The following is a 22,217-nucleotide window of genomic DNA, read 5'->3' as shown; positions in this document are numbered from 1 at the left end:
TCAAATATCTAGGAATACATTTAGACACACGCCTTACATGGAAGTATCACATAAAATCAATAACAAACAGAATACGTGAAAAAATGAAGCAGATGTACTGGTTAATCAATAGAAAATCTAAATTAAGCATAATGAACAAACTAAATATATATAAAACAATAATCAAACCAATCTGGACATACGGAGTCCCACTATGGGGAATGGCAGCAATGAGTCACATAAATAAAATAGAAACAGAGCAAGCAAAAATCTTAAGGACAATAGTTAACGCTTCGTGGTACGTCAGAAATGAAGATATACGAAAAGATTAAAAAATTCCAACAGTTAAAGAGGAAATCGCCAGATATGCAAAAAAGTATAAAGAAAGACTTGCAACACACCCAAATCAGCTGGTTGCTGAAACGAATAAAACAGTAATAGAAAGAAGACTGAAGAAGAAGCATCCTGCAGACATCATAATAGAAAAATAAACAACCTGGAGGATGGATTCCCGCTGGGGGTAACCATCCACATGCTATATTTTATCAAAAATTAAATTATAATATTTTACCAAATGTCCTAATGGACAAATTGTCAAATTGACAAACATCAACGCGCACGTAACACCTCCCGGGCGATCCGGGTGCCCAACCGTCAACACCAGAGGGCTTACTACGACGACAACGAGTCTGTCTCTTTCACTAGCGGTCGAATATACAGAGGCGCAATACAAATACGGCAGCTAGCGAGACTCCCTCTGCGTCTAAGGCAGGGACTACCGGACGTAGCCTTACTGACGAGTCCACTGGTAGTTCCGGGACCAAAACGCGGCAAATTCAAAGCAACCAGCGGCGGCGACGACGGGCTCCGACGACGGAGGCGGCGTAAAAATAAAAATTATGGCGGACGGCACACATTCCCATAGTCTATTGCTTGCAAGTGGTGAATTTATAATAAAGAAGATTAATAGTTGGGTTACGACTCAGCATTTTTTTCTTTTATCATCCAACCCTGAATTCTACGTGACAAATGCGTCGGCGGTTCTATATTGGATTTCCCATGCGTGAACAGAAACGACTTCAGGGCGTGTGTCGTAGTCTTTTGAAGGAAAATGTTAAGGAGAAAGATGAAAAGCAGTTCCAACGATGTTCAGGGAACGAGTCCGTACTTGACCAGTTTCACTGCGTCTAATCGGAAATTACATGCGAGTGTAACAAGTCCGGAAATTGAACTGCTGCCCGACGAAATTTATGTACCAAATTAACAGATAAATTGTGTCGGCGTGCACTGCTGCGTGCATCGTTTCGTAATGATTATCTTTCCGGGGCGCGAAGTAAAACGCACGCTCGAAACACGATATCGATATCTTATAGACTGCGACACACACGATTCGGACCGATTTATATGTCGGAGATGTAGAGACATCGAGCACTTCTTTTGGAATACTTGGGCTCGAGGTGACGCAACTGGTCGCTGAACGTAGCCACGGTCACGGGATGAACGTTTTGATCTGACAGAAGAAGTACCAATATTGAGGGACACGCTGTATGAACGGACAAGCCCCGGTTAGGAGCAATGTCGGCTCTGTGCAGGACTGCCTAGCAATGGCGCCTGGAATTTTGTCGATATTTCTAATCAATATGTAATTGACAAATGAGATCCAGGCAGTCTTTTATTGAGATCTCCTTGGAGAGTTTACGGATATCGGGGAGTCGGCCTAGAAGAAACCAAGCGATACAGCTAACGTAATTTGCGATACAGAGGAAATATAAACTATTGTACAAAGAGCTTCCAGTTGACCGTGGATTCGTTTGAACCCGAGAATATTGTTAAAGGCGTTCGTTAAACTTATTTGTTGTTAAACCTTGTAAAAGTTATATCTGTTCGTGTTATACAATTTAAGTGTAATATAATTTAGTTAAGTTAAACAATGGTAAATCCAAATGAAGAATTGATACGCGCCCACAATTCAAATGATGATTCGACACAAAACTCTAGTAATAATTCGACATATATATGTCAATCATCTTCGCCACGTAAATTATTCGTTAGTTTGTATCGCGAATAAACAAAGCACGAGCATTGAAGTTTGCTTCGCATGGCGAGGAATAACATTTCAAATATGGCTTTGTTGGTAATAAAAAGACCAAAATTTCCATTTATACATATTTGGTATCTTCAATACACACATCTATCGCTATACCTAAACGATTGCTACTTGCTGTCGCATAGGAATGGCATTTCACTGCTTGGAAAATGTCCATACTGCTCTTCTAAGTAGGTCTCGCGAAATCCAGTTCGCCTCGCAAGTAATCTGTCCCAGCGGCATATCTCGAAGAATAACTGATCGAGAGCCATCTAGCGAAGTTTTCGCGATTCGTATCTAGTCGATTCAAGGCCTTACGTTTGTCCTGGTATTCCTCACCTTCTTCCCGCCAACAGCTGATTTCATCCTTCTTGTACTCGCTAACGTATCACATATTATATATTAAGCAATATTTTGCTGATTTGTTTGTCATTTATATATGATGTGATGAGTACGTGTATACCCTTGTTATAGTGGCCTTTGTAATTTTTGTTTTCTTTCGTTTATCGAGTGATATTTTAAGAGCTTCGAGGCTTTTGTGGCTTGAAATTTTACGCTTAACACTGTTAAACGTAACATTGGTAGTGTAGTTGTGAGTAATGTTTTGTTCTTTTACAAATTAACAACAACAATTCTTCATTTGAATTAGCCATCGTTTTGCATAACAGAAATTATATTTACACGTATAAATATGACTTTTACAAAGTTTAACGAACGCTATTAACAATATTTTTGGGTCCAAACGAATCCACGGTCAACGGGAAAAACTCTTTGTACAATAGATTATATTTTGAAACACTAAATAACGTTAGCTGTGACGCTCGGTTACTTTCTGACTGACAGACCCGACGATATCAGTAAACTCTCCAAGGTGATCACAATATAAGACTGATACGATCTCATTTGTCAATTGCATATTGGTCAGGGACATCAACAAAATTCCAGGCGCCGTTACTAGGCAGACCCGCGTAGAGCCGACATTGCTCCTGGCCGGGGCTTGTTTGCTAATACAGCGTGTGTCCCTCAATATCGGTACTTCTTCTGTTAGGTAGACACGTTCATCCCGTGACCGTGGTTACGTTCGGCGACCGGTTATGTCACCTCGAGCCCAAGTGTTGAGGATTCCAAAAGAAAGGCCCGATGTCCCTACATCTCCGACACGGCCATCCTGACAATCACTCGTCCTCGGGTGCGTCTAAAATATTCGGTTTTCCTAACATTAGACTCAATACAACTGACATTATTTACAATTTAACCAGACATTCCAATAAGCCAAGGACCCAGTTCAACAACAAAAATTCTGATCGAATGTTCATTAGCAAAACGAAAAACAACAATCAGTAACATTATGATGTTTGTCCAAAGTGCTAGTTGCATCCTGTGTATCACCAGTCATCTGACTACTCAACCTTACACCAGTACACACCACGATATCACACTGGTAATTTAAAATTGCTATTATCCTCCTTGCTTGTCGAAAAAAGAGGACCAGATATATATTATAATCTATGATTCTAGGTATCAAGATAATTAAAAAGATTCGTGCACATACAGGTTGTTCGAAAGTGGTCGCAACTGAACTGTTCTTTTTGGAAAAATAAATTAAAGTTTCATTGTAGAATGGTTAAGTTGCGATCCAGACTTTTTATTCTCGTACAGTGGAATACAATGGAATAAAAAAGTCTTGACCTTGAATTTCATTTCACGGTGTAGAACCATTCTTTCGAACAGCCTGTACAAAAATGTCATTCGAGGCTTATTTTGCACGTTACAAGCGATTTAATTTTATACTTGAAATACAGAACTAATGTTGCTGTTGATCAATGAATGACCTGTCCAACTTCTCTCTATTCGACTTACATTTCGTATCTCTTTCATTTTATTAACATCCACGCATATTATATTAAAAGTTAATGAAAATGTATATATTTATTATTGGGTTCGTTTGTTGTTGTTAATTTCGCAATGAAGTACATCGTGCCAGCTATGCACTGCTACCACGCTAACATGCCCTTGTCATTTTCTGTTCTTCCAACGACATTTTTTCACTTTCTCTATCATTCTCTGGCTACTATTTCTCAAGATTAAATTTCTATCCTCATGAATTCCTGCGCCAGATTTTTCATGGGAAGGAAAATTGAAATGTCCGTTTAATCAAACGTAATAGCACAAAAGGATCGATTTCTCTGTGATAAACTTTAAATCTTTAGATGTGTCTCGAATCTTTTGGGATCCTATGATGTAAAATGGCAAAGCGAATCGTGTCCATATAAAACTTTCGAATTCACGGACTATAAGAGCTACTATTGTCTGAGTATTGTGGGATTTTTAACTCACCATCCGGATAAGTCGAATTAATTTCACCGGTGATATTCAACTCAGATGGCATCGATCCAACGAGGATCGTGTCATCCGGAGCTTCCATCAATTCCAGTTCAATTTTTGTCACGTGTCCTAGACGAACAAAAATAAAACATATAATCACAAATGGTATAAGTAAATCTTAGAAACTTTGAAATAATAATAAATAATATTACATTAATATCTTTTTCGTTTACATAAATTTATTGGCACGTAGTATATTTTCTTCTGTCTTTTAATGTATTAGGCAAAATAAATTAATCTACTTAACAATTGTAAGTTAGTTAGGCGCACTCTTTTCATAGAAAAAGTTCTTTAAATAAATGTAATGTGTTCTTCTATTCGGAGGATCGTGTCGCGTTGTAATCAAGCGCTATGCTTATGATCCGTTAATAGTAACGTTTTTAAGCTTGTTATGTCTAAAAATTAGTTTATGCTATGAACATTCTACAATCTGCTTTTATTCAACTATATTTTTACAGAATTCTATTCAATTTTTTTTAAGTATTTTTCATGCCAGAATTTCCAAACTTACCAAATTTTGTAATTATTATCATAGAAAATCTTTGAATATAGCTTGCATAAGATGTTCACAAAAATAATAATCGGTTTAAAATTAATGAAGATATTAATGAGAAAAAATAGCGTTCTTATTATAAATATATATTATATTATTATATATATATAGAATATTAGCGACTTTTAATATACCTACCACTGCGATTGACATCCTGATGTTTGTGCAGTGACACTGTGACATGTCCTCTAGATCGATTTCTTCCCTCCACTCTTACAACCTTTACGCTTCTCTGAAACCATGAAAACGAAATACAAATTATTCTTCAGAAAAGATATTCGCTTTCATATTGATATAAACAGGCTCATTAATGAAATAATACTAGCATTAGAAAACAAACAATACTGTACAGCCCTCTTTATGGACATCGAGAAAGCATTTGACAAAATAAACCACGAAAGCCTGCTACAAACAATCAGAAAACAATTCCCGGAGCAAATATACCAATTAATAAAATCCTACTTAAGCGGCAGAACCTTCGTAATAAAAATCAAGGACACATACTCTGAAGTTAAAGACATCAAGGCTGGGGTTCCACAAGGAAGCGTCCTAGGACCAATACTATACACATTATACACGGCCAACATATCAACACCTACCTATAGCAAAATACTGACATTCGCGGACGATACAGCTGTACTAGTCAGGCATACTAACCCAGAAACAGCAGTCACATTACTGCAAGAACACATCACAAAAATAGAAAAGTAGCTACAAGCTAAACAAATAAAAGCAAACCCCAACAAATGCAACCATATTACATTCACATTGCGAAAGCAGACGCCACCAAACATCCTACTTAACGGCACGCACATAACACAAACAAGACAAGTCGAATACCTAGGACTCCACATAGATACACAACTCACATGGAAACAGCATATTAAATCAACAATATACAAAATACAGACAACAAGGAGACAAATGCATTGGCTAACAAGTCGAAAATTCAAACTAAGCATAGAAAATAAACTAAAAATATACAAAACAATTGTAAAACCAATCTGGACTTACGGAATACCACTATGGGGGACAGCAGCAAAGAGCCATATAAACAACATAGAGACATTACAAGCAAAAATTCTTAGAACAATAGTAAACGCCCCATGGTACGTTAGAAACGAGGATATTCCGAAGGACCTGGGAATATCAACGGTCAAGAAGGAGATTACCAGATGCACGGAAAGGTACAGAGAAAGAATAACAACACACCCAAACCGGATGGCTACGGAAACGATCAACACAAGCATAGAAAGAAGACTAAAAAGGAAACACCCAGCTGATTTCACAAAGGATATGATCTAAAAAACATGAAGATGGTACCCCGCTGGGGGTAACCATTCATATGTTATGTATTTACAAGATATAACATTTTACCTAATGTCCCACTGAACAAATTGTAAAATTAAAATCAAACAATAAAAAAAAAACATGTTATTTAGTAATTAAGTTAGAAAAAATTACCAAATGTCCAGCTGGACAAATTGTAAAATACAAATTAAATAATAATAAAAAAAAGTCTTTGGTACAAAAAACAAAATAATGTCAATTGCTTGCTAGAATCATTATAAAGATATAGAGGATGTATTAAATCACGTGGAACCAGATCGAATCACGTCATGTAGGTAAACTACAAGACGTAGTACTTATTATTTTAAAACCATCGGTGATCCATCGATTGGAATTCGGTGCCGTTGTAGAAGTACACGATGAAAGCGCTTCCATAGCGTTAAAGAAACACCGAAATATCAATTTCCATGATATTTCATTTTGAATGAAAACAAAAAACGAACCACTTATGTATACCTTTTGCTTCGGTAACACTCTCATATTTTACAAAATAGAAATTTATGTTAATTTGCTTATCGATTGATTTAAATTATTAAATTAGATACTGTTGGTTCTTTGCTGCAATTAAATGAACATGGTTAGTATACTTTATGAATCTCAGCGAACAGAGGTTCGAATTAACTTGTAATCCTTCTTAAATCCACACAAAAAGTATAATTCGATTAGTAAAATATTACATTGATCAAATTTGCTGATTGCCTTCACAAAGACAGTTGTAGATATAATATGATTTGAAAATATTCGTACAATCTATGCCGCGTAACATGGTATCGATGGTAATTGATGTAATGATAATATTTGCCGCTAATGTGATTTATATTATTTTATTTAAAGTCATATGGCAAATTGAAAAACAATACTGACGCGTGTTTTTAAATTTAGAAATTTTTTTATTATCAAAGTAGCTATGTAGAAATATTACATGTCAGGGGTTAGACATATAACACGTTGAACACCAATGCACTGAGATCCAAAGAATAATTGGATAAAGAGTCAACAATCGATTGTCAAGATGTAGGAGCTATTTTCGGTAGCGGTTAGAAGAGTTATTCGAATAATTTGTCAAAATTACCTTATTTCCGCTGTTGGGTGGCAAATATTTATTCGAGATATAACTGGAGTGCACTGTATGATTATTTTTAAATATACGATTGCGATACGAGATGCAAATATAAAGACTGGACTACTTAAAAATCTTAAACTCAAGAATAGTGAAATCACGTCCGCATCATAAACCCAGTTTATAACTATGTAGTTATTGCTAACGGTTCAACAGCTACTTCAGAACGAGTTCCGAGATCTCGAAAAGATATCGATCAATGCTGATCGATAGAATTGATTAGATGCGTTGATTAAAAAGCAGACCAATCGATCAGGACGGTAACTACTTGAGTGGTGAAGAATTAAAGATCAACCTAAATCAAGAGACTAACAAACGTAGTGCTACTTAAGTGTATAATTTTTCCAAATAGAATAGAACCATAGAAAAATAACTAATTGTAGGAAGTCTGCCTGATTATTTTAGGTTATTTTATTTGGAAATAAGTTTGTGTAAGATATACAGGCCTGTGTGTGAGGCCTGATGGGTGATACAAGCGGGTAGGAAGTGATTCTACATGAAAAGGTAAGTCGAAAATGTAACATAACATATTTTCATATGACGTTTAGTTTCTGAGAATGTGGAATCCGAAAACTTGTCAAGTATATTTAAACAGAGGTTATCAAACGAAGAATTTACGATACGTCGTAATCAAACATATATTTTTTGTCTAAAGAGGAGTTTTGATATGCCTTATCTCAGTTCAATCGTTGGAATTTATGGTACGGACATCTTGTTATTTAATATAGGTTTAGGGTTGGTTTTTAATAGATTCACACAGATTCTATTATACTTTATATATTTTGCCACCTCACATAAAACGTTTGAACACACCGGATACACTCAGATAATTAACACGTGGTCGACTCCTAAGACAAAAGAACGTTGCTAGAAATCGTACCGACTTAGCTTGTAGGAACTGGCGATCATACCAACTTAACATTTCTTAACACATCTACTATTTTTAATTACTATTTTTGAAAATATTTATATATTTAAAAATATTTTAGCGTATAGAGTCGCAAACTATGTGAAGCTCACTGACTATTCCTTTACAAGAATAGAGCAGGCTTCTAAACCAATTGTCAATAGCACTTTTCACAAATATTTTCTGTGTTTTGTAGAATACTTTTATAAAATAAAAAATTATGAGCGATTCTGTTACCAATCGAATAGCATTTTCTTTTTTAATAACTCGAGATTGAACGATCTTACTGACCTTGAACAGCGCATCATGTACTATAGGCAAAGTTCGCCAATCGAAGTTTCGACCATGCCATAACATGCAATATTTGTAACGTACGAGAATTCGTGACACATTGCATCTATTGATCCCAAACTGACGTTCAATCTGCTATATATATATGTGTGCTGATATGTAGTATACTATACATATACCTTTCTATGTTGTACACTGTTCCAAACGTAGCTACCGAAAACTTGATTCCAATTATTTTGTTTAACGTTTGCGCTGTGTCTGATCGAGCACTATCATGATGAAAAAAGAGAATAAAATTTCTTTTTTTAGAAAAAATGGTAGTTGAGTAAATAGAAAATTTTAATACGGGATTTGAAATGGCGGTAAAATTGTACGTATTACGTTTCATTTTTACCATTATTCTCTATGTGTTCGGATACAGAAAACATATAAAATTCTAGTATATAATCTTCGCACAATGTTTGTCTATTTTTTATATTTCAGATATTTTATATTTCAGCAGCTTGTACAAGCTAGAGTATACGTAATTTTAACTAAAAGCTATGAACTCTAATTTGGGAACCCATTTGGTGCACCCACGGCGCTCGGAAATCTGTCTGACCGGCGGCTGTGACATATTCGCGAACAATTCGACAACTGTTCGTTATTGGAGACGCATCTTTACTAGCCGGTGCGGTGTTTCGACCAGTGCGAAAGTCACTTGTGGACGAATTTGGTGCAAAGTTAAGGAGCCGCAATGGCTCGAAAGTGCATGAATGAATAACATGCGAAGTTGGAGAGTCATTGGAAAAAGCAGCGCAGATGAACTCGATGCAAAATCGAGGAGCTGCCAGGAGGTTGGAACATGGCACAGACGAACGGAAAGTCGAACAGTCGTTAGAGAAAATACAGAGGTATCTGATGCAAAATCAGAGAGCCACTGGATTGAAAAGATATTCTTTGGATCGAGACGTGCCAACGAACCTGATGTAAAAACGGGTAGGGCAACAAAAAACACAGAAAATGTTAGTAGAGGCCCCGTAACTTGATTAATAAAAGTCGACACGTCTTATTAATTGTTAATAAAAGTCGTATCGGTAACTTCAACTATATTGTACAGGATATACTATACTGTGTATATACATATATACGGGATTACGGACTTGAATGTTATGTTCCAAATAATCGGACTGAAATTTACGCAACGATACATGTACGTGTACTATAATCAAAACGTACTTACATGTGTGTGCGTGTGTGTGTGTGTGTGTATGTGTCGCGTATAAGCAAGAATAGTTGTGTTACTGTAGTGTTTTTGGCGGGCGCTTATGACGCACTGTCAGTGCAAAAGTTAAGTTACTGCAAATTTTAAATTTTTTAATGCAAATGCAATTAAATAATTCCACATACAGGTACTTAAGATTCCAAAAGGTTTGAATTTATAATGAATCATCTAAATTTACGTGTGACTTTGATTTCTATTCATTATTGATTAATGATATTCTGTGTATGGTTATAAAAGCACCTCTGTACCAATCTTGAAAAATTTGTTGATTCAACGTAAATTTGTATGTAAATGCACACGCATTACGTTAAAATTGTATGATTTTTATAAGTTTTTGTCACAGTAATTGTCACAGCAATTTAAATTCATTTACGTTCAATCAAAGACAATTACAAGGACTGTAGGAATATATTTCACGACTTTCCTAGTTAATATTTGCATTTAGAATCGTTTGGTGAAAAATAACTGATGTTCTGGCTCTTTTACTTGAACGAATCATTTATTATATATCGCTTCAATCGATAACAAGGTATTATAGAGAGCATCGATTATTCTTGATTTGCCTACTTTCTGCAGAAATATAGATAGAATACCATATTCGAAAAGAAGAACTCGTACTTTTAAAAACCAAAAAAATGACTTAAACACGATGTTCTTTTCAGCTAAGACATCCTTGATTTAATCTTTGGACGAGAGAAAGCTAGTGACTATTAAATTACGACTATGAGAGAGAGAGAGAGAGAGAGAGAGAGAGAAAGAGAGAGAAACAGAGATATATATGTAAGTAAACAAATGTGGGAAATGTGTGTGTGAACTGTGTCCACATGTTACGTATCCTTGTAACTATTTGTCTTTTTTGTTGTGGTTAAACTGTGGTAGGGACTTCGACAGGGTTATAGAACGAATTCATTTCATTTGATACAGGTTTGTGAACAAAATGTAAGAAAGATTATTTCCGTGTCCGTCCGAATTGAAGGTTTGCAAATGATACTGATAGAAATGACATTTGCACCGTCGCTTTCGCTGGCCATAAACTCTTCGCTTTGACATGAAAAAAGTTGACGTTAGCCAACGAGGTATCTTCAAGTTCTATCCAAAGCATATAAATTAACCTCGTGGTTTTGAATTCTTTCTTCAATGCCAACTTCAATGCCAAAAGTCACAGCGCGGCGTATGATATACGTTTCCTGGTATTTTATAATTAGTGCGATTAAATGTATAATATATTCTCGTCTAGCCTACGCGACGCATACTTCCCTGTTTCTTCAGCTATTCTTTTATCGATAGTCTCAGCGCGACATACGGTATATCTTAACAACTTTCGGTAACTTGCAGTCCGTGTGCGATGTTAGATTAGCAATTCAATCTCATCTAGTCCGTTCTTGTAGATAATTCAACTACGATTTAGTGCGATACTTCTCCGATCGTGAGCAAGTATCTGCTGACAGTAACTCAACGAACTGATCCAATTTAGAAAAACTAATTAGCCTTCGCCAACTGCAAGTCCGGCCCAATCTTGAAGTATCGACAATTACTGTTTATATTCCAAAATTTTCAAATCGCCGTCTATAAATTATAAACAACTACGACGAAAAACCATTTGTGAATGAATATAAGAGATTGGAATTCTATGAAAAAAATGTTGAAATGAACTTTTATAATAATGCATTGACTGAATATATATATTACAAAATATCGAATTATAAATCCACGAAATATAGAATCGGTTATAAAGCATAGAGAAAGCAGCCTAACGGATTTAGCGTGTATCGCTGCATAAGCAATATGAAAATTAGCAATTAGAAACACATTTGTTCCGTTCTTACACACAGCAGTATGTGTACGTGTAGAAATACCCAAATTGCATTTGAAAGTATTTCTGGCAAGTGGACACTATGCGAGAGAGACTGGCAGCTAGCGAAGATAGTGTTGCAGGTTCCTCTCAAGCAGATACGAACTAACCTTATTATCCGCTTATTATTAGCTGTTTCCAGAATATGAATCAATTTCATATTATGACCAGAACTGTCATAGGAGCATCCATTCGAGAATGCTGAATAGATGCTGCAGTTTTATGACACGATTACATTCCATGCACATACACACATACGCGCGCGCACACACACCCGCGCACACACAGGCACACGTACACGCACACGCGCGCGCACGCACGTACGCACGCACCTCTATCTTTTTATAAGTTCATCAGACAAATATCCGGATATTAATACATAATTATAATAATTTTAATGATTTATTTATAAGAGTAATGGGAGGCGTTTCAAGGTCAGGTTAATTTTTCAGGATGGGATACTGTATTATTTTATCCAAAATAAATTAACATTCGGTAAAACAATTTCAACGAAATCCATTACTATTATTTCCACGTTGTGAAAATTTGTAGAAGCTGTGGAAAATCGGTACATGTTCTTATATATCTTCGGCCAGTTTAATTTAGTCGTTAACTGCATTTGTGCACATATGTATTCTTAATACACGTTCAAAACCAATTGTTTGGTAAATAAGCAGAAAGATCATCGATTAAGTTAGCTAATTAGAATCGAAGAATTGAAGTTGAAGGTTTTGGCCCTTGCAACTTTGCGAATCCACCAACGACATGTTGTATGACACGTGACTAAAAGCGGCAGTTTCAAACGCAAACCACAGAGATTGGACATACACGAATCTCAAATGGATACAGTTCTGAGAATTCGGACGGATAACAAACTCTTGGTAAACGTTTTCCGTCTATCTAAAAGTAAAGCTCCGAAAACTATTCTCAAATACGCAATTTGAGATTATTTTTGAGAGATCAAATGTCATATCGTACAAAGCTTTCAAACGGACATTTATCTTACAAGTGAGAGTCAGCCACAATCTCAAGGAAAATTTCAAGGAACACTAGCTACAATCAAATGTCGCTTGTTATCTATGAGCTGTTGTTAGAAGTACGACATTAAGCTTGACTTCCTTTGTCTGTTTGTCTATTTTGTTATTTATAATTTGCAAAAATCAACAGGAATATATTTTAAATTATGTTCTAGTATTACCCCCGTTATAAAGGTCAAGAAAAGAATTGGATACATTCTATTGCAAAAAAGCAAAAAGTAGGTAACAATTGGGATTCTATTATATTGAGGTCCCGGAGTACTCCTATTACACGTCGACTGCCACGCGTGTTTTCAAAGAAATCTCCGTCAGGCCACGCGTGCAGTAGTACCAAGCGTTCTATGCTAGGTGCTCCCATCGATATTTGAGTAATGCGAGTCGCTCAAGCGGTGATCTCAACAATGATCTCTCGTTTCGTTTGTTCGCAACATTAAAACCACTAGCTGTTGTTGAATATAACGAAGGAAAGTGCGGTATAGATTATTCCGACCAAATGGTTTCTTATGCCACCACAATTACAAAAGGAATCAAATGGTACAGAAAACTTGGCATTCAACTCCTTCTGGGAATTTCTGTTGTAAACGCTTTGATGGTTTACAAAATTGCAACAAGGAAGAATATAAATATTAGAATATTTAGACAATTATTAGTTGCAAAATTATTAGGGTTGTCTGAAAATACAAAAAAATTCTTGTTTTCGACGGAGTCGGCATAATATCGCCGTTCGGAAAAATGATTCCGGAAGAAGCATTAGACGCGTATGCAAACTACGTTATGCAAATAAAAGACGTCGAATGGACCGAACAAAGGCACAAAAGAGTTTGAAGAAAACAACAACTTATTGACCAAATTGTCCCGACCAACTTCAGCTATGTATAGAATGCTTTAAAGTTTTACATTCTAAATAATTTTTTTGATAAATCATTTTCGTATTACTTTTACAACAATTCAACAGTTTTATTATTATGGAATATCTTTTCAAATACCTACGACGATCCTTCGCAAGTAGTCAAATAAGCGACACCCGAATATGGGTTACGTGGCCTGACCAGAAACTTTGCTGACACCCGAATACGGGTGTCATGGCAGTCAACGTGATTAAGCGTTAGGTAGGCCACTGCGGGGTTTTAATCGGTAAGTTCTGCTTCTCGGGGTATCCATGAGGATTTCTCCACGTATAAAAAAAAAGATTCTCATGTTTGAAGAACACAACATGCAACACAATAAAACAACAGGAAAACAAATACAGAAAACTGTCACACACGTCCTTACTACTCCAATTCGGAAGACGTTTGCAATGTTTGATAATTTGAGAAGCACAACATAGATACAGCACGGGGCTTTTATCCAAAAGATCGGCGCAATACCCAAATGCGCCCAACCCTCGTTTTTTATATACCATATACAAAAGATAGGAGTTAGATTTGGATTAGACCATTGTATTTGGTCGCAGCGCCGTAAGGCTGATTATACGCTGCTACGGACGCACAATTAAGGGCAGAATCCACAGGAACCAATAGCTTTTTGCAAATATCTCGGAAACTATAGTCGACCGCCATTCTATCTATAGAAAAATGTTGTACAAAATATTAAACTTGATAACATATTTCAAAATCATCGAAATTGGAAAGGGGGTAGCTTTGATACAACTTTCGCTCAAGCCTTTATAATTCACAACATAATCACTTGCAAGCGTTGAGTTGAACACATCGATTTTGCATGTGGATCGATCGTCCTAGGATATTTTAATGTGGAAATAAAATATTTATTCGAATAAATGTAGTATCGCGGACAAAAGGCCTAGGAGTTAGCGGGTAAGCCACATACAATGTCGCGAGAGCCGAGGCATTCTTAAATCACGTACAATGTTAATAAATTAAAAATATACAAAACAATCGCAAAACCAATCTGGACGTACGGAATACCACTATGGGGGACAGCAGCAATGAGCCATATAAACAAAATAGAGACAATAAAAGTTAAAATTCTTAGAACAATAGTAAACGCCCCATGGTACGTTAGAAACGAGGACATTCGGAAGGACCTGGGAATACCAACGGTCAAGGAGGAGATTAGTTGATGCGCGGAAAAGTACAGAAAAAGAATAACAACACACCCAAACCGGCTGGCTACGGAAACGATCAACACAAGTATAGAAAGAAGACTAAAAAGGAAACACCCAGCTGATCTCACAAAGGATATAACCTAAAAAACACGAAGATGGTACCCCGCTGGGGGTAACCATCCACATGCTATTCAATCACATGTTACAACATTTTACCTAATGTCCCACTGGACAAATTGTAAAATTAAAAATAAACAATATAAAAAAAACATCAAGCATAGAAAGAAGACTGAAAAGGAAACATCCAGCAGATCTCACAGAGGATATAACCTAACAAACACGAAGATAATACCCCGCTGGGTGTAGCCACCCACACGATAATCAAGCAGCTAAAAAATTTCACCAAATGTCCAAATTGGGCAAATTGTGAATGTAAATTATTAAATAAAAAAAAAATCATACAATGTCGCGAGGGCCGAGGCGTTCTTCAATCGTATAGTTTTGTAAAAAAGGCCTTCGTGACCTCGGCCACGAGCCGTTGCGGAACACGTGCGTGGTGGGTCTAAGAAAAGACAAAAGGGATGCGAAAGCAGGCAGTGCCAATTGGGAAGTCAGAGAGTGTGAATCGAGAAGTCATTGTCGAGAGAGAACGTTGAATCCGTTGTGGCGAGAGGTAAATTATAGCGCGTTATTGCGACTAGTTCATGCTAAACAACCATCGTTTTTCCGTCTACATCTGTATAATCCATTCATTGTAAATAAATCATCATTAAATCACAAATATCAGAATATAATAATAATAATATATAATAATATATATTCCCACGATATTACATAAATAATATGCGAACGAGAAGCAAAAGTATATAGACTAATTAGAAATAAATTACGATTGATTAGAAACTATTTGTTGATAAAAATTGTCTATATTGAAGGTCGTGCGTTATAATCATTCATTAGAACGAGCGAATTTTCCAATTGTTACGTAGAATCGGAATGCGCAAGTTTTAAAAGGAATAGACAATTACTTCATAAGAAAAAAGAAATTGTTTATATTTGTTTATAATTGTTTTTATTGGGGTGAATGGATTACATTTGAGTCGTTGGATACCTTCGAACGATTAAAACATCGGGTTGAATATGGTTTTCATCGATCGAAGTCAATACGTGATCTTGAGAAGAAACTTGGCCGTAATGTAGAATGCGAGCACTGGCCTGTTTACAATAAATAGGTAGGAAGAAAGAAAGAGAAAAGGATATAGGATATCTAATGATAGATGTGAAATTTTTACGATACTAGATGCTATTTTCCCTGCATCTGACTGCGGAATATAAGCACATTATGAGTAGAGTGAGTTGGAAAACTAATGGAACTTTAATATCCTTTTCCAGGAGAACGGTTGTCTCGCGATCCATATATCCTGTGAGACTTTTGTTCCTTGTGACGAGTAGTATATGACGCAATAAAAAGGATTGATCTTACAAATCATACTCAAGGTCAAAATTACGATCCACTTTTTTAATTGATTTCCATCGATCCAAGAAGTAGAAACATTTCACCGATACATGTTTTTTTTTATATATTGTTTATTTTTAATTTTACAATTTGTCCAGCGGGACATTAGGTAAAATGTTGTAACATGTGATTGAATAGCATGTGGATGGTTACCCCCAGCGGTCACCGATACATGACAAATAATTTTTGACACCGTGTACATATAGACTAAACGTCATAAAGACTATGGCTTCGAAGAATTGATCAGTCGATCAAAAGATTCCAAGTCTTACTAACAAAGCTTTAATACGTCCGAAAATAGGTTACTGCACCATATGCGGTAAGCTGCATCGTATATAATTCGGCATCATCAACTTCATATTCTAAACCGTATTCATAACGCAGGAGCCAGAATAGCAACAGGGGCATATCGAACTAGCACAGTCTACAGCGTCCTTGCCACCAAAATCCCGAAGAAAACTAATCACTCTCTCTTACGAGATCACATTTTTTTTTTATTGTTTGTTTACATTTTACAATTTGTCCATTAGGACATTTGATAAAATATTATAATTTAATATTTGATAAAATATAGCATGTGGATGGTTACCTCCAGCGCGACTCCATCTTCCAGGTTGTTTATTGTTCTATTGTGAGGTCTGCAGGATGCTTCTTCTTCAGTCTTCTTTCTATTATTGTTTTATTCGCTTCAGCAACCAGCTGATTTGGGTGTGTTGCGAGTCTTTCTTTATACCTTTTTGCATATCTGGCGATTTCCTCTTTAACTGTTGGAATTTTTAAATATTTTCGTATGTCTTCATTTCTGACGTACCATGGAGCGTTAACTATTGTCCTTAAGATTTTTGCTTGCTCTGTTTCCATTTTATTTATGTGACTCATCGCTGCCATCCCCCATAGTGGGACTCACGAGATCACAATGTCTACAACGTGCAACAATCACGTGTACAGAATATTACAGAGAATCCCCAATTACACGAGAAAAACCTCGAGCAACCGAAGCATTTCTCATACGAGTCAAAGAATAACTGAACGAAAGTAACATTACACTACGATGGAAATGACCAATCCAATGCACACAATAAAGACATAAAAGAGTTGTAACGAAAAAGATTAAAATACGAGTGAAACAACTTATGCCTAAATTAACACACGTTTTTGCACAAAATCGGGACAGATATACACGAAGTAAATTCGACTGTAACTATCACAAGAAAAAGAAACAAGTGCAAATGACCTCCATGTATAACGCATTCATACTTTATTAAAAAACAAAACCCCGAATTTTGTTATTACTGTAACGCCAACATCACCCTCGAATATCTAATTTGCTATTGTCTGAAATTTGAAAGCACAATATATAACTTAAAGATACCCAACGATATACGACGTATAGGCATAAACATAACTAGTAAAGCGCAATGTAAAGGATTCCAAGTTTCTTAACAAAAATTGACCTCTTGCATCAACTATAAAGTTATACAAAACCGTACTGATCTACTCATTTTATTGCATATAAACACTACCACAAACATAAGTGTATCTCCGTATAAATAATATTATTTACGAGGTGCATGTAAATGTAGGAGATGTGACGTTAAACAATAAATAAAAAAGGATTTGATCAAACTAAAATGACAAAAACGAAAAGAAAAAGAATCGTACGAAACTGTGACCTTAATTAAAGTTGTTTATTATGGCTTAATTATTATTTATTTATAGAATAAATATTCTTAAGATTCATGATGTATACGTTTAGAACACGTAAATTGTATTGCAGTTGGTCGTTAAATTTCTTAATAAAGTAAGTGTTTGTGTAAAACTTTTGGATTTCTTTTATGAAAATTATGTAGTTAAAGATCGCATAATTTTCAACTTCGTGCACTCTTTTGCATAAAATTATTCTCTTTCAACGAAGATGATCTCGAATGAGAGTCTTGATGCTTTCTCGTTACGCTTGGCACTGTTTACACTTAACACAACTTCGTCAAACACCGTTTCAGGCTTCCGTGAAAGAGCCGTATCGAGCAGAAAAAGGTTTCCCACATATACTCAATATAAAAAATTCATACAATCGCAGAGGAACTCTGCTAATAGAATGTTGACATGATTATGTGAAAAAGGGGCGCTATATCGAAAAAAAGCATTGCAATTGAACGAGACATTAAGAGAAGATTACAGCTTTAAAGCATCATTACTTATCAAAATTTGAGTCACGTTATGGCATTCGTGGACTGAATATGTCAGATAAAAGTACTATCATCAAATCGATCTGCTACTGAAATCAGTAAAACAGGATTTATAGAACTAACAACGAGATAAAATTATCTGTTCAGATAATGCATACAAGTAATATAGACGAAACCAGCTTATTATGCGAATAATTTTTCCAGAGACAGATGAGAAAACCCTTAAGAAAATGATTGAAGCGTATATAATAATGCGCAATAAATTATTACTTTTCATATGAAACGAAGTCACAATTTCATTTGTTCGGAAAACTCGATATTATCCAAGTTTTCCATAGCTCCATTCCAATTAGTTCGAATAGTCCACCTGTTTTTATTATACTTATTATACTTACTTGTATCTATTATCAGCTGGTTGCTGAAACGAATAAAACAATAATAGAAAGAAGACTGAAGAAGAAGTATCCTGCAGACCTCACAATAGAGCAATAAACAACCTGGAAGATGGAGTCCCACTGGGGGTAACCATCCACATGCTATATTTCATCAAAACCCAAACTATAATATTTTACCAAATGTCCTAATGGACAAATTGTAAAATGATTTACTTAAAAAAATAAAAAAAAAAAACTTGTATCTATTGTGATTTATCAATACTTAATGATAGAATATGTAATTTTTAATATTTATGTTCACACGTCGATCTTTGTAAGGATGCCGTCGTTTTATTAAGTTTCCTTGCTGTTCTCATGCCTTCCAGATAAAAGGTTCAATCGAATGCAGCTGTTTTGAGAAAGAATTCGAAGGAATCACAACGTTTTTCTTATTTCGCATTAAGATGAAACCATCTATTTCAAAAGCTTCCTAGTTCGCACAATCATCGGTCACAAACCACGATATAAGCTAAGTAACGGTATAACTAACAGAAACGAAAGTTAATTAGAAGTAATTTGTCAATAGTAATTAGTAGTACTTGGTCAAAGTCGAATACTTTCTATGTGTTTTCTAATTAACTTTTGTTTCTGCATCATTCAATTGTATATTTTTCCAAAACATACAACTTTTAAGGTAATAAATGATAAATGTGTCAGAGTCATGGTATTTCTTAGAATAATTTACTGCAAAATACCTTTATGCTGTAAAATTTTACGCTAATGAAATACTTTTTTCGACGATACGAGAAATAAAATTAGAGCTATGTAATATCAATAAAATTGAGAAGCCATGAAATTCGCGCAAAGGCAAACTTAAGGAATATTGAGAAATTGAAATGATTTCTTACTTTCAGCAGAATTTGCCGGTTGTTAAGTACCACAGTTTTTAACTTTTCTCGAATCCACCACTGTCGCTGTTAGTGCCACTAGACGTACGTAACTCGAAGCAAAGCAAACCGAAGAAGTTGAAAGAAAAGAAAGAACAGGAGGAACAAACCGAAACCACGCAAGTTCTCCACGTGACTGACGAAACTACGTACGTATACTTCGTCGACAGGCAAAGCCAAACAGAACGCCAGCCAACGCGCAAGTCTTACAGACTTGTAGGTCATAGAAGAACTTATTCTCGTCTATTTTTGCAACAGACTTCGAATCGAATCGAAGAGATAAAAAATAAACGAAGAAAATGTTTCTGTGAATTAGGGGTGAATATAGATACTTATCCGATTGTAGAATATAATCAGAGATCTATTGACGTTAACCCAAGCTGTGGTCAAACCAATTTAAACGCTTCTTGACACAGACTCTTCGCATTTGTTTCAAAAGGCAATGTTTAACAAATGGCATTTCAGGCGCGAACATAACCACCGTCCCGTGTTTCCTACTCCAACCAAGTTTCTTCCCTAAAACTTAATAAATTCGTAGGCTCGATATTTGGAAGATTAATTGAAATCGAACGTACACAGGTGAAAGGTTAACGAATTCGTCTACGGAAATGCTAACAAGTGATCTCAAGAGAAATGTATAGTTCCGTTAAAAAAAATAAAAACAATTCGGCTTTCGTATCTCGGAAAGTAATGATATAAAGAAAATCTGTTAAGAAATGAAAGGCTGCTCGTGAAGCAGAGTTACACTAATATAAATAATTGGTATTATAATGACGGAAAATTTTCTGTCGTAATACTACACATATTTCCGGTTGTTAATATTTGACAGAAGTCCAAAATTTAATGATTTCGTTTATCGTTGAGAAAAAAAAACCATAAAATGCGTATAAAATATTTGCAATGTGCAGCTGATCGGGAGCGGTATGCTTTCGTTTGAGGGCAGGCTCCTTGAGGGTTCAACGCTAATTTATGATGCAATGGCTCGCTACGAGATCGTCAGATTCGTCACACATGTTCCGTTATAGTAGGAACAACTTGGGTTCCGTGGAAACGGTTGCATATATTTGTACACAATCGACTTTTCAACTGGCCCGGCCACTTTAGCTTGCCCGTGGAAACGGTTCCGTATACACGAATAGAAGCACATGTACTCGGATTGACTTAGTTTGCCAATGGATCTCTTATGCTCTCCAATGGGACAAGTATCCATATGCACCTTCAGCTCACCAAAACACGTTCTTTATTCATTCCTTATATCTTAGATTCAAATCGGGCTCTGTTGCAAGAATAGACGAAAATAAGTTCTTGTATGACCAATAGTTAGTCATACGTACGTCCCTTAAAATTGAAATATTATAACAAACACGTTAGCTGCAACAATGTCTTTGTCAAATCAAATTTTTTACTAATTAAACTTAAATATATATTTAAAGAATGATATATATGACAAGGAAACAGTAAAAATACAGGATACAATTTCCATGAAGAGGCGTTTATCATAAAAAACGTAGGTTTAACAAACAGCATTAACAATTTAACACACATCTTGCAGGCTTAAAATACCTTTTTCCTTGGATAAAATCAACGGCTTTTGTTTTATGTGTTTTACATTTTTTTAATTGTTTTTTGAGTTTATTTGGGGATACGTCAACATACTGAGCAAGCTCAAAGTTATTTTATCCTGATATACAGAGCGTTCGCTTACAAGCGTAAAAATATTTAAAGGGTGATTCCTGACGTTGAAATAAGACGAAAATCAAGAGTGGAAAGGTTGTGTTTTCGTCTTTGTTTTTAGTTATTGACAATTAAAAATTAGCCAAAACATACGTGTGCGCGAGAGTAAGTTAGCTTAAGCAGCGGGATGCACGGAGATCCTCAAATCGAACGATACATGGGCAGCAGCTTACCTCGTACAAATCTTAGAGGAGAAGATTATGACATTTGAAGACGTTAACCATCCTACGCGACGTTTTATAAGAGAAATCGTAGGTTAAACACTATACTAAGTTAAGCAGCGTCAGGCGCAGGGCGGTCTAGGATGGGTGACCGCTCTGTGCGGGGTGTTGACGAAGAAAGCGCTAGAGCTCTGCCGCTTTTCCCCGTTTTTTCGGGCCCCTGGGGCAACTGACAGTGGAAGCAACCCAGGATGAGGTCAATTTGGCAACCCAGGATGAGGAAGAGGTCGATTTGGCAACCCAGGAATACAGTCAATTGGATGCCTCCCTTCATACCAACAGGGAGATTTGACGTCGAGGTGCTCCCGGTGAAATTCGAAAGAAACCCCGGGTCACCTTGATAAACGTCA

General features: G+C 35.9%; 1 protein-coding gene across 4 annotated transcripts in view; it reads right to left on the bottom strand.

Moving 5' to 3' along the window:
• Positions 1-21,971, bottom strand: part of LOC122574063 — a 33,334-nt gene extending 11,363 nt beyond the window's left edge. For 2 of the 4 annotated variants that reach the window (XR_006318881.1, XM_043741162.1), the window contains exons 1-3: positions 19,874-20,069; positions 5,142-5,235; positions 4,403-4,519 (exon numbers count right to left, since the gene is read on the bottom strand). Coding sequence is in view for 3 of the 4 variants with exons in the window: in XM_043741162.1 (XP_043597097.1) it covers positions 4,403-4,490 (88 nt within the window). In the remaining variant the exon portion in view is untranslated. Of the gene's footprint in view, positions 1-4,402; positions 4,520-5,141; positions 5,236-19,873; positions 20,070-21,819 lie in introns of those variants that run through there. The other 2 variants (XM_043741164.1, XM_043741165.1) reach the window with 2 other exon arrangements.
• Between the last annotated feature and the right edge of the window lie 246 nt (positions 21,972-22,217).

Source organism: Bombus pyrosoma, linkage group LG13 (assembly GCF_014825855.1).
Source record: "Bombus pyrosoma isolate SC7728 linkage group LG13, ASM1482585v1, whole genome shotgun sequence".
Lineage (NCBI taxonomy): Eukaryota > Metazoa > Arthropoda > Insecta > Hymenoptera > Apidae > Bombus > Bombus pyrosoma.
Note: the sequence above shows the minus strand (reverse complement) of the source record. Positions and strands in the feature narration are given on the sequence as shown.